The 16868-nt window shown below is 39.7% G+C and overlaps 1 protein-coding gene across 2 annotated transcripts; it reads left to right on the top strand.

Moving 5' to 3' along the window:
* The first annotated feature begins 207 nt into the window (after positions 1 to 207).
* On the top strand, positions 208 to 15279 carry khnyn (KH and NYN domain containing). Of its 2 annotated transcripts, none has more exons than XM_017709356.2 (9): positions 208 to 1485; positions 2955 to 3203; positions 4564 to 4698; positions 6881 to 8625; positions 9522 to 9652; positions 9769 to 9865; positions 11178 to 11285; positions 11809 to 11910; positions 14723 to 15279. In XM_017709356.2, exons 1-9 carry the CDS (start codon positions 1483 to 1485, stop codon positions 15054 to 15056), a joined length of 2904 nt encoding a protein of 967 aa, XP_017564845.1. In that variant the 5' UTR covers positions 208 to 1482; the 3' UTR covers positions 15057 to 15279. The 2 variants fall into 2 exon arrangements, with proteins under 2 accessions (XP_017564845.1, XP_017564846.1); XM_017709357.2 differs by having other exon boundaries at positions 209 to 1485; positions 2929 to 3203.
* Positions 15280 to 16868: the final 1589 nt, after the last annotated feature.

Here is a 16868-nt window from a genome sequence, read left to right as displayed (position 1 = left end):
TATAATCAGCTTGTACTAAATTTGTACTCGGATAGAAGTGCCTCATTTTAAAAGTAACCTTCTTAATCGCCAGCTTCTTCTTTGAATTTTCCCGCTCCATCTTAAATGGCGCAGCAGTTAGATTCTGGCGACTCGGGCTTATATATTCATTTATTTTTATGACCACCAAAAGTGACAAGAGGTATAAAGAACATTCAAGAAAAAAAACATGTATTGCTAGAGGTTCATGGAGCCAGGGAAAATCCATTACAGTACATTTACTTTTTCGACTGAATTGCGTTTGGCTCTTTCCTATTTTTTGGAATACTTTGAAGAGTCGACTCTAAGAACTTCGACACTCAGAGTCACCGGCCAAGAGTCGGCCCTCACACTTAGACGCGTCGGAGTTCAAAGAATCGACTCTTTTGGAATCGACTCTCCATCAGTTGTGTTCGAAGAAGATAAAAGCTGTGCGGCTGTGGCGAGCGAATGAACTCAGAAAGGAAGGGCTATTGCATTCGTTTGATATTAATGTGAACGCATTTCCATATCGTCACTCTTTTTGTCATCTCTCTCCCCCAAACACCAAAACGGAAACGTTGCCTTGAGTTTTGACGTCAGTGGAATTTCCCACCACAGCTCGGTCTGCTTCTGCGCAGCTGTATCCAAGACAAAACATTCGCAGACCCGTTTTATTTCTATTTGACCGACGACTGATTTGACATATTGTATATTTTGTCTGCTCAGACAGCCGTTATTTCCCGCCTGGTGTTGTATAGTCTCACTGTAGAGACCCTGAAACCGTATAGGCAGCAGGAAGCTGACGTCAGCTTCTACTCACCAGCTTCTTACTGGAATTCTTCCGTTCCACCTTAAATGGGGCAGCAGTGACAATTGCTGCACCATTTAAAGTGGAACGGGAAAATTCGAACAAGAAAGCGGTCGAACAGGAAGCCAGCTTACCGTGAAGGTCGTGTAGCGTCTACCCTGTTTATAACAGTGCAAAGAATGTTGGCTTTTGCTGAAAAAGCAGCACTTCTGTGTAGAGTAACTGACAGGGTTGCCAGATTGGTCCTGTTTAGCCATTTGCGTCCGTTAAGCTGAGGTCGAATTTTCCCTTTCCACTTTAAAATTCTGCACCATTTAAGGTGGAACGGGAAACGGCGAACAAGAAGCTGGAGAATTGTAGGGTACAGCATATACGTTCGTTACGGTAGCCGCTCCGCCTACTGTGAATTTCCCCAAGTTTCATTTTGTCAACAATAATAACCCACATTCACGGCGAGCACGACGTGTTTTTAACTCGATGGAGCAGGAAGTTGTACAAAGCTGTTAAAAATTTATAACAGGCGTAACATCGGGGCCGTTTGGGTGCTAATCGGACAGGGGTGAACTTTGGTGTCTTACATACGGAATAAGGTTACCCGAGTAAGTGTGGAAGACGCGACCAACGACTGTAATCGAAACTTAAAAAGCCAGCAGGTGAAGGGAGCTGAAGTGACCATGGTAGGCTAACATTTTTCCAATCTAACCGCATATAACGTTCTTTTAATGAGTTCTTGCCCCGTAACAACATCAAAGAAGCCCATTTGTCTTGTGTTGGTGTCCTTTGTTGAAGGGGAACTCCACCACCCCCCACCACCCCCCCCCAAAAAAAAAATTAAACATAATTACACAAATGTTTACAAACCGCACTGAATCAGAATCACAGTGGTGGTGATAGGAACCAGATGTCCGTCTTTAAAAGATCTCTCAGAGAAAGTTATTCGATTCGGTGATTATGGATACACTGCCCGATGCCTGGAATACTCTTTTACCATAGTTTTTAGATTACATTTTGATCTTAAACATATATTTAAAAACTCATTCATGACAGAAGGGTACATGCAGGGCGTTTGAGGCAAAATAGTCCCTCAATCTTTTTTCCAGGTGTTTCGCCATTCCACTATTTACGCATTACGTATGAAGCTCAGAAGATGTGTTTAGACTCACTGGTGGTTTTGGATAGTAAGTAAAACGGCTATGCTTGCGTTGGAAACATGGTGACATTTACTCTGGTTCCTGTCACCACCGTTGTAAAGGGATCTGAGTCAGCAAGACTGAAGCATTTAACCCCAAAACACTCTAAATGACTTTGTTTACATCTCAGTCATTTAATTGTTGAGAAATTTTGAAAAATTGGTGGAATTCACCTTTAACGTTGCTGATTAAAGGGGCATTCCAGCCAAAATGGAAAATGTAAACTTTGCTATACTGGTTGTAAATATACATATCTGCCTCCGGTAGCGATGCTGCAGTAGTCTTGACAGTGAGATGTTACAGTGAGACTAGGAAACTCCCCCTTTGATGATGTATCTTGAAGGTGGGAGGAGCTTTTTGAAAAACTACAAATATTTCTGGGGCCAGGCTGTTTAAAATGTGTTTTTTGTCTGCTAGTTGCCATATGCAGAAAGAAGCTGGACAGCTAAAGTCACAGCTAGGGTGCTGGATCACATCTGTATTTATCAGCCTCCACATCAGCAGCACATCAGTCGATTTCTTTACGTAGTTGGGAGGAATTCCAGTGACATACATGTGTGATGCATGCTGGGTATTGTAGTAAGAGAGCACTGGGGGACAAAAACAAAAAAAAAAAACAGAAGTCTTCATTATGTTAATAGGGCGAGGCTGACTGATGTGACACAGCACTATATACCCTAACAAATAACATTTTTAGGCTGGAATGGCCCTTTACATTAGATGACCTTATTGACTACCTCTATGTCTTAATCAGCATATTAATTTGTCCAGCTTTGAATGAAAAGAGCTTTATCATTTTATCATGGCCATTTTCCAATCCTTTAGCTCATTAAAAAAAAAACTTATGACTTATCTCCATCCTAGTGAGGCCTCCTTAAAAACATGGATTTTCTCTATTGTTATCTCTCCACGCCTTCTCAAATGCTCTAGTAAGTGTTGACCATCGTCGTCTACAGTCCTGCTTTGTCATGGCCCTGTCAGCTGTCCCAGGATTGGGGGTAAAGATAGAAGGAGAGCAGCAGATGGAGGACGAATTCACCTGTCCTGGTGTGCTGCGAGGTTGTCTGCTGGACCTGAAAAATACAGTGGAGCGAGTGTTCAGGGTGATCTTAACAATAGGTGGGGAAGAAGATGCATATACATCTCAGGATGGACAGATCTGGCTGCAGCTGAAAGGAAGAAAAATAGACATGGAGGCAGCAAAGGTGGGTTTTATTCTTTCACGCAGGTTGATGTGGTTTTCTTGTTTTTTTATTGTTTCCCCACAAAATAGTTTTGTTTAGTCAGTTCGCCCCTGTCATCGGAGCTTAGCTTTACAATTAGGCTTCAGGTCTTACATGATTTAGAACAGGGCTGCCCAAAGTGTGGCCAGTAGGCCAAAGTTGGTCCATGAGGACGATTGATTTGATGTTATTAACCTTAACCCTATGGTAGCCTATGTAACCTATGGTAACAGGATGATATGTTATTGTTATTATGGCAAACTATGACAAAGCAGCCAGTAAACTACAATCAGTTTATAGGAACTGCATAAACTGTAATAAATAACTAACTTGATGTCAGTCCATTATGCCATTATCTTACCTTACTGGTTTATTTTCCCTGATTTCCTTCTATTCTAAGACATTTCCACTGATTTTGCCATTTTTCCGTGTAATTCAATAGTAAAGATATAAACTTATTCAGTATTCAGAGTGTTTTGATGTGCAGTGCTTCGTTCTTGATAACCTTATTGATTCAGAATTTTTCACAGTGGTGGTGATAGGAACCAGACATCTGAAGCATTTAATGCCTCTTGAAAACTTCCTCAGAGAAAGTTCTTAAGCGAAACTGTTGAAGACATTGTCTGATGACAGGTTTTAGGTGCTAAATTGTACCTTTCAGGTTCCATCACTCAAGGCTACATCTTTAGCACCTTGATTCAGAGAATATAACTGTACCATATTCCGTATATACAATTAGTTAGTTATATTGACTCCTTTCATCTTGAATCCTGGATTTTTTTTTTTACTTTTCTATTTTGAAATGGTGCAACTATGTACAACCCCATTTCCAAAACATGTAGGACAACTAAAAACAAAATGATGTGGAAATCATTGAAACCCTATATTTCATTGAAAATAGTACATAGCAAATGTTGAAACCGAGACACTTTATTGCCTATTTTGAAATTGGTGCATTTTAATTTGACAACGTTCCAAAAAATTGGGGCAACACAGGGCCTCAGTTTCCAAACACTTACAGAGTGGTGAAAAAAGGACGAGGTGATGAAACACAGTGGCAAACATGCCCCTCAACTTTTTTGGAAATGGGGTTGTATTTTCCCCCTGCTCACATAAGGCCGGTTTCCCAGACCATGTGTAAGCCAAAGTCTCGACTAAAGTAGATTTATAGTGATGGCTCACCATTGGAAATGCAGGCTTAACTCACATCCAGAAAACCAGGCCTTAGTTTTCAGAGGCAGTTTTGCTACTACTGCATTTTCTCTGCTTGTTTCTTCTCTAGGGCTTGGTATCATATACGCTTGGGTCGTCTCTTTTCATATGTCTTGTTTGTTTTGCTCAGCTTTTTGTAAAAGGTGTTGTGAACCAGGAGGCTCAAAACGAAGTCCAATATCCAAAGAACCTTCACTGTGTGTTCTGTGGTGCCAGGGGGTTGTTCGTTGACTGCCTGATCAGAATTACCTCAGCACATATAAAGGTGAGTAGAAACAATTCAAAGGCTGTTTATTGAAGCTTCCACAACTTTCCCAACTTTAGCCGGCTTTCTCTAAACCAAGATATTGGTCTACCTACTATCTTTACTGTTTTAACTTCCACAATTTACTACATCTTACTGTAGGGGGTTGTGAGTCTCTAGAGGGATAGGAATGGGTGCCAATAGCTAGATAGGAATGGGTGCCAATAGCTACTGCTCAACATGAATCAAGTGGATTATTTGAATTACAAACTGAAAATATGTCCATATTAAATGGGACTTTGACACATTAAGATGTAAACAAGTCTCTTGTTGTCTTCAAATGCAGACTGAAGACCATCTCTTTACACAGCACTTAAATGAGCACTGAATTAAATATTGATTGCAGTAGTGCTGCACTTATATATTGTATTTTATTGTATTGCACTGTATATTGTAGTTTATTGTATTGTATTGTATTGCACAGAGTTCTGTGTTCAACTCTGCTCCTTTTCTCTTGGTATCAATAGTGACAGCAGTGTCATCTCTTATGTTTGTTAATTTAGTGGATACCTTGCTTTGGCAGTGTCATTACTTCTGTGTTCAGGAGAACCATTTTCCAAATGTCTAAGGCAACAGTTATACTGTAGTAAAGCTAGTAAACACCACATTAGAGTTGCAGGCAAAAAAGATTCACCTGAGCCTTGTGCTCATTGGCCTATGAGTGTGTCTATTAATATAGAAGCTTAAGGGCAGTTATAAAGACTTAGATCAAAAAGACTTTAATCATGAAGACTATATATAATGGTCATCTGCCAGAGATACGGTGCTGTGTAAAATTCAGAGTAGGTCTGGCATGATCATTAAATTTTAGCTGACAATTCATTGTCATATAAATAATTGTGATTGACCCCTTAAATGGTCAAGTTTTAATACATCTATAACCTTAGAATAGCTCAGTCAGTTTGCAATGATGCCCCTGTAGTTACGGAATAATAAGCCTTAGTATGGAATAAGCCTGGGCTTATAAACCAAGCTAACTAGATCATATGATACAGAAAACAGGTGAACAGAGTCAGAGCATTTGTGGGTACCTTTCTGCATTTTGTGGTCTAATACCACATACTTGACACTAATTTTGACCTATATTCCGAGCAAAGACATAGTCAGCTTGAAAAAATGTGGTGTATCCTGCAAAGTAGCCTTAGTCCTATACCATGAAAATTGATCATGTCAAAAGCATTTTAGAAGAGCTTTAAGACTTCATCTGTTCATACCAATCACCAATCCACGTATCAATGCTTTTTTCAGCCACAAAATGGATATATACTGTAACAGGATTGAAGGAGCCAAAAATTTAGCTTTATATTTCCAAAGTCTGTCATTGTGTAACTTTGCCCCATTTTGCAACTTCCTCTGCTCTATAGGCAACCTATATTTTGTAACGTTAGCCAGGACATGTGATAAAAGACTTTGTTGTTTTGATTGCTTTCAGTATGTAGATTGATTTAGATGTCACCCTCTTTTTGAGACATTTTCCTAATTTGCATAATAATTGTTTACATTTTTGCTGTGCTGGGTATTATGTGTTATTTGTCTATGTGCTACTGCCTACCTTGCCCAGGACACTCCAAGTAATGCTTGGTGTCCTGTTCCATTCTTGGATGCCTAGAGTCTAGCACAGTTTGCATATATTCCTGCTCAAACGCACTGACTAAAGATTTTAAGAAAAAACTGAGTTTAATCAGGTGTGTTTGAGCAGGAAAATCACCAACATGTGCTGGACTAGGATCCTTCAGGACTGGAACTGTTCACTCATGCAATGGCCAATCATCCCACCATACAAACATTCATTTTTGTTGGTTTTAGTGATATTGAACTTCCAACCCCTCTTCCAACCTCTCTGTCCTGGTATGGACTATTCAGACTTTAGCTGCTGATGGTTGTTGGACTAAGTTATGGTTTACACAAGTCTGAAAACCGGATTTCCATAGGTGCTTATGTTTGTGTGCCAGATACCACATCCCACCTCTAGTAAAGCTTGCTTGATTGCTACTGTCAATCTTTTCATCTATTATCAATTGCCCCATTCTTCTTGGATTTGTGCTCTTATTCAAATCTTGTGATCTTACTCCAGTCAGTTTCAATCTATTCTGTTTTCCGATCCATTCTAATCCTATTTTACTCTTGTATCTTTCATCCCCAGGTGGGCTCTGTGGGTTGTCTCCTCATCTTTGGCTTGGCTGAGCCTGTTGTGAAGGCCTACTCTCTCATTACAGGCCTGGCATATAAGTACCGGAACAGCCAGTTAGAGCCTATTGATATAGCAAGCGAGTCCCTGGATTCACGCCGGACCTTCAAGTCACTGGTGGAGAGGCCAGAGGACAGTTACACCCTGGATCTGCTGGCACTGCCAGTTGTGGTTAAAGAGGCTCTTCTGGACTTGTTTAAGCAGTCAGGAGTGGGCTCAAGCACTCTGGATAGTGCAGCAGTTTCAGCAGGCAGCAGAACACTACTGGAACTGCAGGAGAACATAGATAGACTAATGCATAGAAAATCTACAGAGCATAGAACACCTGATGTTCTAGGTAAACAAAATGGAACATATCTGTCACATACCCCTCGATCAGATTTTTCACCCAAATCCCAGAATTATTACATCAAAAATAAGGAAGAGCAGCCTAGAGAAGAAAAAGGCTTAAGTGGAACATCTCACAGTCAGTTCTTGCACTGTTCAGTAGGTGTATCCCAGCACACAGAGGAGCAACAAGAGTCAGAACAGCAGGAGGAGTACCTGCTGTCTACTGGAAGCAAACAGGAACATGAGCACCTCCTTAAATTCTTCACTGCAATGGGCTACGATGAACAACTTGTGTGCAGGGTTCTAACCCGTACAGGACCAAGAGAGCCCTCTCAGGTCCTAGACTTAATCCAGCAAGAGCAAGACATCTCTGGTATTCAAATAGAACACAGCAATGCCAGAGTCCTAGCTCAGGAGGCCTTGCCTGGCTTGACCAAGGAGGCAAGTCAAGGACTTGAGCCCTCTGTGGACTTTAACTTGATCAAGCAAAAGCAAGAAAAATCTGGGATTCCGATAGAGCACAGCAATGCCAGAGTCCTAGATCAGGAGGCCTTGCCTGGCATAACCAGGGAGGCAGGTGTGGGTGTGAATGGGGCTTCAGGAACAAAAGAGGACGACTTTGTCCTTGGAGTGGTGAAAAAGGCAGCGGCCAGCTGTGGGTACACAGAGGAAAATGTGGCTGAGGTTTACAGCACCCGCCCTCAACTGACACCACATGAGCTGATCCATGAACTGCAGAGAATGGGCATGAGAGACCCTGAGAATAGAGGAGACGATGAAAGAAAGAGAGCGGTAAAAACGGAAGAGCAGCAAAGAAAAGCAGCACCTTCCCACAAGCTGAGGGAGACAGATTTCAAGGAAGAGAATCAAGTCGATTGGAAGAGTGAAGTGACAAAGACGGAAAAGCCTGAGAACAATAGAGGAATAAGTCTAAGTGAAAAGTCAACCAAGACGGAGGTAGTGCAAGTAGATGTAAGAGAAAGGACCAGTGCAGAGCCAAGAATTCAAGGACCTTTAATGCAAACGGACACTGTGGACTGGTCCGTCAAACCAGCACGTCCTTCAACTTTTCACAGCCAAACAATTCAAACCTTCCGTCATTCTATTCGAGGACCACCTCAGCCTTCCTACCCCCTATCACCAGTGCATCCCATTGTCTCAGAACAGCAAATAAATGCTCAGATGGAGAACCCAGCCAACAGGCCTAAATACAAACATGGACCTCCACCAAGCAAAACAGGGGCGGTTGTCACAGGATCACAGCGCTTCTTGGAAAGCTTGGAGAAGCCCTTTGACCTGCAGCTCACTAATACCTCTGGTGACTCAGGGTTACGACAGATCATCATTGATGGGAGCAATGTGGCCATGAGGTGAGGAAAAAAATAATTAGATAAGCAGGGGAAAATATATACTTTAAACACTGGGAATTACCATCAGTAAAAATGGGAATTAGCATCAGTAACAAAATTGCTTATATATTACTGAATGAATCAAACCTTTATATGCATTGTGTACAGCATGTAAAATGTAAGGTTAGCTTTAGCATAGGAGGTTAGCTTACTTGACCATGATTTGAAATTGTCAAAAGCAAGAAAAAAAATGACAACCAAACATATTTTCCTGTCAAATCAGCATAGAAAATGTCAAACGTAGTGAAACTCCACAGTAAAGTAGAGCTAGTTTCTCAAACATCTGCAAGAAATAATGTTGACGCCCAGTGATCTGACATGGAATGACTCCTTGTGTTAACATGAATTTCATATCTGGATCATATCTGGATGGACTTTGGCCAGATTCTGTTTACACCTGTAACTGACAGTGTGGCCACATCTGATCTGCATAAAAAGCACAGCAACACATACAAATTTTATTTTTTATTTCCAGGAACCTACTGTAAATGGGGTTACTACCAGTGTATTATATTTTGTAGAGTATCAGAAGAACACGTTTAAAACAGGTAACTAATTGTCTGCATCTGAGGTGAAGAGTGTTTGGTCATGGAGCTACTGTCCAGAGGACTTTTTGGGCATGAGAAGGAAGTTAAGACTTGTAGCATCTTCCTAAGACTATGCAGATATAGAAAACATTCCATTTACACTTCTGTTAAATGTGGTCAGGATGCATCTCTGACCACCAAACGTGATAACAAAACACACACTGCATTGACGCAGGGTGTAAACAGCCTGGCGCTTTTATACTTGATTATGTACAGTACTTGGTTATGATGGGTGGTATGATTAAGAGTAATGATTCTATATTACCCCAGTCATGGCTTGGGGATGTTTTTCTCCTGTCGAGGCATCGCTCTGGCTGTGGAGTACTTCTGGAACCGAGGGCATCGCGAAATTACAGTGCTTGTTCCCCAGTGGAGACAGAAGAAAGACCCAAAGATAAAAGGTAAGAATTACTGCATGCCTGTACAATTAGTATATGGTGTTTCCACCATTATGGTTAGGTTTTTAAAAAGGAAACTGAAGTAATTTTCAATATTAATGGTATATTCTCTTTTAAAGAGCAGCAATTTCTGACACAACTGCAGGATCTTCGTCTCCTGTCCTTTACCCCCTCTAGAGAGGTTATGGGACAGAGGATAAACTCCTATGATGACAGGTACATCATGTATTTTATCTGTTGTTAGTGACCTCTTATGGTGATCATTGTTCTGTACTGATTTGATGAGTCTTGATTCCTATCAATTAGATGATTAATAACATTCTGCATGTTGAATAAAAAAAAATAATGGTTTGTTTTTGATATTTGTTCACTGCAACAGGATTTACATTAGGCTTACATGTTAATATCTTATTATTAATGTCACTCTTTTGTTAGTGTCATTACTTTGACCCTTTTTAATCCTCTGTTGTCCTGCAGGCTGAAGCACAGATGCTTTGTACATTGTTACTATGATAAAATCCATAATTGTAGCCCTCTCATTAAAATGTCTATTAAGCTGTTGTTTAAAGCAACACCTTCAACAGACTACACTGGACAGTGCATATGGGAGAACTTGAGACAAATCATTGAGCAGCAACAACAGCAATAGTACAGTGGAAAGCTGTAGTCCCCCTTGAGAGCCCTGGTCTAATGACATGCTTTGTTCATTTTCCAAGTTCAAGTTAACATGTTCTCTATATGGAACTTATATATGGCATTTTTCTGCAAATTTTATTGCACAGTTTCTATTTATTTGTAACGTAATGAGAAAAAAATAAACCTTAAAACATGCCTTTACTTATGCACAGGCTGACCATTAAAATGTGAGGAAATGTGATCTCTGTAGAGGGTGTGTTAACTTTATTCACCTAGAAAATCGACAAAACATGGGGTTTTGACAAGGGACACCTCCATACTCACATGATGGAAGTAACGTCGTTGAATTACTAAAATTAAGAGATACATTCTGATCATTTATTATTTTGTCAGCTTATGCTATAAAAATGACTGCTTTTGAAAAGCAGTTGCTCTGTGGGGGTCCATGGGGCTCCTGACCACTGAAGAACAGGGTAAAAGGGAGCTAATGCGCTAAAGTTAACATGATAAAAGGAAAAAGGAAAAAAAAAGACAAACGTGATTAATGTAATTATCAAAAATAGTGCGATTAATCACAGTTATTCTTTTTTAATCATTCGACAGGCACAATTCATGAACCTTTCAGCTACCGTTTTATACCATGTTTAATAGAGCTATAAAACAGTCGGACTGTGTAGAGCAGGGTTAAAAGGATACCTATGTGATGTGTCCTTGTATTATTTTTGTCCTTGTATTATTTTTAGTAGCTAAGCTGTGTAATAGTATTTATTAAAGGTCACTTTAAGTTCTCCAGAGAGTACCGAATATGAAATTTTCTGTTTGTTAAAGCTGTAGTTTACATTTGTATTTGACATATGCTGCCTCTGATGTGCTCATGTGGAATGTTTGACAGAATGATGCTGCAGTTTGCACAGCAGACAGATGGAGTGATTGTAACCAATGACAATATGAGAGACCTCGTGGAGGAGTCAGGTGCATGGAAGGAAATCATCAAGAAAAGGTAGGAGCTGACCTTGTAGTCCCAACACCAGTTTCTATGCATAAAATCACAGAGAAAAAAAATCTGCAGTGATTGTCGAGGGCATAATTTTGGAGGGGTTGAACAGAACCTTGTTTGGGGGTCTGGGGGCATGCATCCTCAAGAAAAAGAGATGGCTTTTATATAATCTTTTATTTATGCTACTTTTTCCCACTCTAGGTATAGGTATTTTAGAACCAGTATTTATAATATAGTATAAGTTTAATCAGTATTTAGTATATTGATATTAGTAATACTGATACATTTGTTTATAGTACCATTGGATGCATAAAAAAAGGGTCATTTTTTTATTCCCAATTATCACAATTCAGAATTGAGGGCTTATATGGATGCTTTATAAATACTTTTAACACCCTCATCCCCCTGGACATTACACCTATGGTCATTCCATATCTGATGATGCACTCTTTGCCATATTTGGCTCAACAGTCTCTGATATTTGCTATCTGGTACAAAATATTTACCAAAGACTTCCTCTGTCCAGGTTGCTGCAGTATTTGTTTGCGGGGGACCTCTTTATGGTACCAGATGATCCGCTCGGCAGAGGTGGACCTCACCTCAATGACTTCTTACGAAAGCAGAACAGGTGAAATGCTAGGATGCACATACCATCACTTTTATCTTTGAAACAAATTCGCAGGACAAGAAAAAACAACCTAGGCTTAAAGCTACACTATGTAAGGTTTGGGGATTTGAAGACATCTCTGATGGAAATGTGTAATTGCACACGACATGCAGAAGGACATTTTGTAACATGGGTTGTGCTTTGGACCTTCCTTGAGCGGATGAATCTGATGATTATGATTATGATTATGTTGAAAGAGAATATAAAAAGAGAACTTGGTGAAGGACGTGTCTTCTGAGAATGTGAGTGAATTATCTTCTGTTGTCGTCGTACCTCAGAGTCAGAGTAACTTTAAGTTCACATTTGAGACCAAAATATCAAGCTGGACCTTCTTATTCAACCTGTGCACATGACGTAAATATATTAAAGCGTATGACGTGGTGCTGCCAAATACGACCGAATGCCTCTGACTTTTAAATTATTATTTCAGCTTTGACAGCATGACTCACACAACCTATTTAGATCTGCTCAATAATGATAATACTTTTAATCTGAACCAAAACAATCTTGCAGTTTTGAAGCCCTACACTGTAAAAAATGATTCTGTGTTTTAAACTAAAGAAGTAAGTAACTCTGTTGCCTTAAAATATTAAGAACATTGAACTTTGAGTTCATTAAACCTTTTCTGTTAACTTACAATTAGAAGGTCAGTGAACTGTTTAGGTATTGTTTAGTTACTGCAGTGATAGCCTTACAATGTAACACTAGTTTATTTAACTTAAAACGTCATTTAACGCATTATTTTATTAAAGATTTCCACCAGTGTTTTGCAGAAATCAGTGACTAAGATGTAACCAAAGACATTCAGAGTGGTTTAATGTGAACGACTCATTGTTGAAAAAAAAATCCGATTTCTTTACAGTGGTGGTGATGTATAAATGATTATACAGCCATTTTATTTACTATCCTTAACAACCACATTGTTAGAAATAAAGGTACCATGCAGGTACGTGATTCGGTCATCAAGGTACAAACAGTGTAAACGTTCTCTCAAAGGTACAACAGTGGTTTTAAGGTCCAATTGTGTACCTTAAATGAGTTTTTCTTAGTGGAAAAATAGATATTTGTATCTTTTTATAAACTAATGTTTTAAAACAGAACCATTTAATAAAAAGCCTGGAGGCTAGATGGGGTGTGTGGAGTCAGTACCACTTAGAAAATATAATTTTAGTGGATTATGGTACAGTTATGTTCCCTGACTGAAGGTATAGAGATGTACCCCATAGCGTACCACCCCAGTGACAAAAAGGGTACTGCCCCAGTGACGGTGTCGTACCTTTTTTTCTGAGAGTGCAGTGCACATGTTTCTTGAGTAATGTTGATGATGTAAATCTGAAAAATTATTTTTCTTTGGGCACTATTTTGCCTTATAACACCCTGCATGTACCTCTCCGCTACACCTTTTTTAAAAAAAAAGAATCAGTTAAAAATACTTTGTTTTAGATTGAAAGCTTCTCAGAATTATCCTAAAACAATGTTTCAGGCATCGGACAATATTCATAACCATTTTGTGTAATAGCTTTCTGTGAGGAAGATTTTAGAGGTTGATGTCTGGTTCTTATAACCACTGTGAACAATTCTGACTGACACCAAATGACTTTCTTCAAATTGTTGGCACCCAGAGCTCCTCATCTTCAGCCCACAAGTCCCGGACGATGTGAAAAATGTTACTAATTAATTAAAGTTAAATCAAAATTTTAGTTTTAATTTAATCTGTGCGCTAATGTAAAAACGAGTATCAAATTTAAAGGATTGAAAAAACATTCTTGCAAAAGTTAAAGAAAAGTGAAGAATCAGTCGTGCAAAAAGTCAAAGTCAGATGAAAAAACAAACTTCAGCCGCAGGTTCAGTTCAAAGGAAAGAAAAGGCTTTCTTCATTCATTAGTTCCAATGTGACAAAGCGGCACCCGAAAGCCAAAATATACAGACAATTCATACACCTTACACTTTATACCACTCCTGGGCAAGTTTATCACCCTTCCCTGGGTTGAGATCATCGCCCCTCCTATTTTTTCTGACTTCCCTAGGAACCCTTATTTCCCAACGAACTCAAACTATATTTTTTATATAATTCCCTCATCCTGGCACATCAGGTCACCCTGAGCAAGCACTGGGTGCATTCCTCATTAATTTTGACTGATGAGCTAGTCTCTGTCGGTCTTATCTGCCTCTTCTCATTAACGGTTAGCTTGTTTTCACTGCGTTTCTCAGGCTTTCTTAGGCCAGGTGACCCTACTATCAAAGCTTCCATTCATACCCTGCACTACCTGCTTCTAGAGCGGAATCTCCATGTATGGAGCGTTAGGCCTGCTCTTCCACTAAATGCTTGTCTGTTTGTCTCAGTTTGACTCAGTTTAATGCTTATAACTGTATTTTTTAATCATTTCCAAATTTATATTTATTACATAACTTTTATTAAATGGTGATTTAAGGACATATTTCTTCAAAAACCCCGACAAAATCTTAACCATTTAATTTGTTTCCAAAATTTTTAAAAATGTGATTTGATGCAATTGGTTCCAAGCCTTACTAAAGAGGTTTGCTAAAGGTGAAAAATATTGGAAACAATCTCCAAGCAAAATGGCCAGTTGGCCTACATGTTTTGCATTTTTAGAGGCTAAAAGGTGAAATGTGGCCAGAGGCAGCCCAGGCGATATGTGCTGCCTGCTGCTGGACAGCGACATTATACTTGCACAGAAGTAGGAGTTTAAGAACGCGTTCTTATTAGCTGCATTTTAGCCGCCTAACTCTCTCTTTCTCTTTCCTTTCTCAGCTCCCCAGCTCTGGGCAGTCACTCGTTTGCGGGTGTGGCCTCCTCCTGTTCACTAGCCTCCCCTCCTCGTGCTCATACAGAGGTTCTACAGTACCGCGAGCTGACAACAGGGGGCACCAGTAGACCTAAAAAGTCAGGCCGGGCTCCACCAAAGGGTGAGGAGAAGGCGAACAGGTCAGCAGAGGAGACACTTAGGCTGAAACAGAAATTGGTGCATATTTTTCCTGGACAGGACAGCGTAGTAATGATGACCCTGCAGTGCCACCCAACTATCACCGATATCAATGACCTGTCTACCTTCATCCTCGAACAACAAGAAGGTATAAATGATTAACAGAAGCATGTGCGTACATTCTCTCAGGAAGAGCTAGAACAGCAGTCTGCAAGTACATGCACTTCCACAGGCATTTTAGTGCCCCTGACATAGATCGACATTTTCATGGAATATGATCAAAATATAATCTATTACATTTTTTTATACAATTCCAATGAAGTTGGGACGTTATGTAGAACAAATGAAAAAACTGAATACGATGGTTTGCAAATCCTTTTCAACCTATATTCAATTGAATACACTACAAAGACAAGATATTTAATGTTCAAACAGATAAACTTTATTGTTTTTTTTATTCACTCATTTTGAATTTGATGCCTGCAATACGTTCCACAGAAGTTGGGACAGGGGCAACAAAAGACTGGGAAAGCTGAGGAATGCTCAAAAAACACCTGTTTGGAACATTCCACAGGTGAACAGGTTAATTGGATGAGTGTCATGATTGGGTATAAAGAGAGCATCCCTGAAAGGCTCAGTCGTTTACAAGCAAGGATGTGGCGAGGTTCACCACTATCTGAACGTCTTTTTCAGGGACGTCCTGCTTATTTCAGCAAGACAATGCCAAGCCACATTCTGCATGTGTTACAACAGTATGGCTTCGTAGTAAAAGAGTGCGGGTACTAGACTGGCCTGCCTGCAGTCCAGACCTGTCTCCCATTGAAAATGAGTGGCGCATTATGAAGCGCAAAATACGACAACGGAGACCCCGGACTGTTGAGCAACTGAAGTTGTACATCAAGCAAGAATGGGAAAGAATTCCACCTACAAAGCTTCAACAATTAGTGTCCTCAGTTCCCAAACGCTGATTGAGTGTTGTTAAAAGGAAAGGTGATGTAACACAGCGGTAAACATGCCCCTGTCCCAACTTGGAACGTGTTGCAGACATCAAATTCAAAATGAGTGAATATTTGCAAAAAACAATAAAGTTTATCTGTTTGAACATTAAATATCTTGTCTTTGTAGTGTATTCAATTTAATATAGACTGAAAAGGATTTGCAAATCATCATATTGTGTTTTTATTTATGTTTTACATAACGTCCCAACTTCATTGGAATTGGGGTTGTAGTTCACACAAAAACAAAGGATCAGAAATTGATTGGGCTTAAAGGGGAACTCAATTTTAACATAATTAAATGGTAATTCAGTCATTCAGAGTGGTTTGGTGTGAAATGGTCTATTCTGGAGAAACTTAATCGTTCACAGTGGTGGTGATAGGAACCAGACATCTGAAGACTATAATGCTTGTAAAATAATTTTATGAAACAGTCATGAATACAATGCCTGAGACAATGTTTTCCATAGTGTATATATATATATTTAAATACATTCTGGTAGAGCAGTTCATACAGAAAAATATATTTCCCATAGATAACTTTTTTCAGATTCACCACTATTTTATCTTTGTTAGCATTACATATAAAAACAGTTCAGAATACTGAAGGTTCACTGGTTGTTTTAGATTTTTCACCACCACTGTAAAAAATCAGACTCTGTAAGTTTCTCTAAACCAGAGCATTTCACACCAAACCAATTTTTAGTTTTTTTATTGTATTTTTACCAAATTTTAGCCCCAATTTAGTTGTGTCCAATTCCACCCGCTAGTTAGGACTTCCCCAATCGCACGACACCATCAATGCTAGGAGGGTGAAGGCTAGCACAGGCTTCCTCCGAGGCCTGTATAAGCAGCCTCCGCATTTTTTCGAACTGCCGCTCGCCCGTCATTGGACAGCTGAACGCGCTCGGTGGAAAATGACAACCGCCAGATCTGTTACGTCAGCTAACAGATGCCTGCGCTGACTAGTATCGCGTTG

Source organism: Pygocentrus nattereri, chromosome 22 (genome assembly GCF_015220715.1).
Source record: "Pygocentrus nattereri isolate fPygNat1 chromosome 22, fPygNat1.pri, whole genome shotgun sequence".
Lineage (NCBI taxonomy): Eukaryota > Metazoa > Chordata > Actinopteri > Characiformes > Serrasalmidae > Pygocentrus > Pygocentrus nattereri.
This window is presented reverse-complemented; position numbering and strand designations above follow the sequence as displayed.

What these genes read in the sequence shown, in the direction of transcription:
- khnyn (XM_017709356.2), top strand. An exon ending in TAGACATGGAGGCAGCAAAG is followed by an intron (nt 3,204 to 4,563) that starts GTGGGTTTTATT and finishes TGTTTTGCTCAG; the next exon opens with CTTTTTGTAAAAGGTGTTGT. An exon ending in GAAAGACCCAAAGATAAAAG is followed by an intron (nt 9,653 to 9,768) that starts GTAAGAATTACT and finishes TCTCTTTTAAAG; the next exon opens with AGCAGCAATTTCTGACACAA.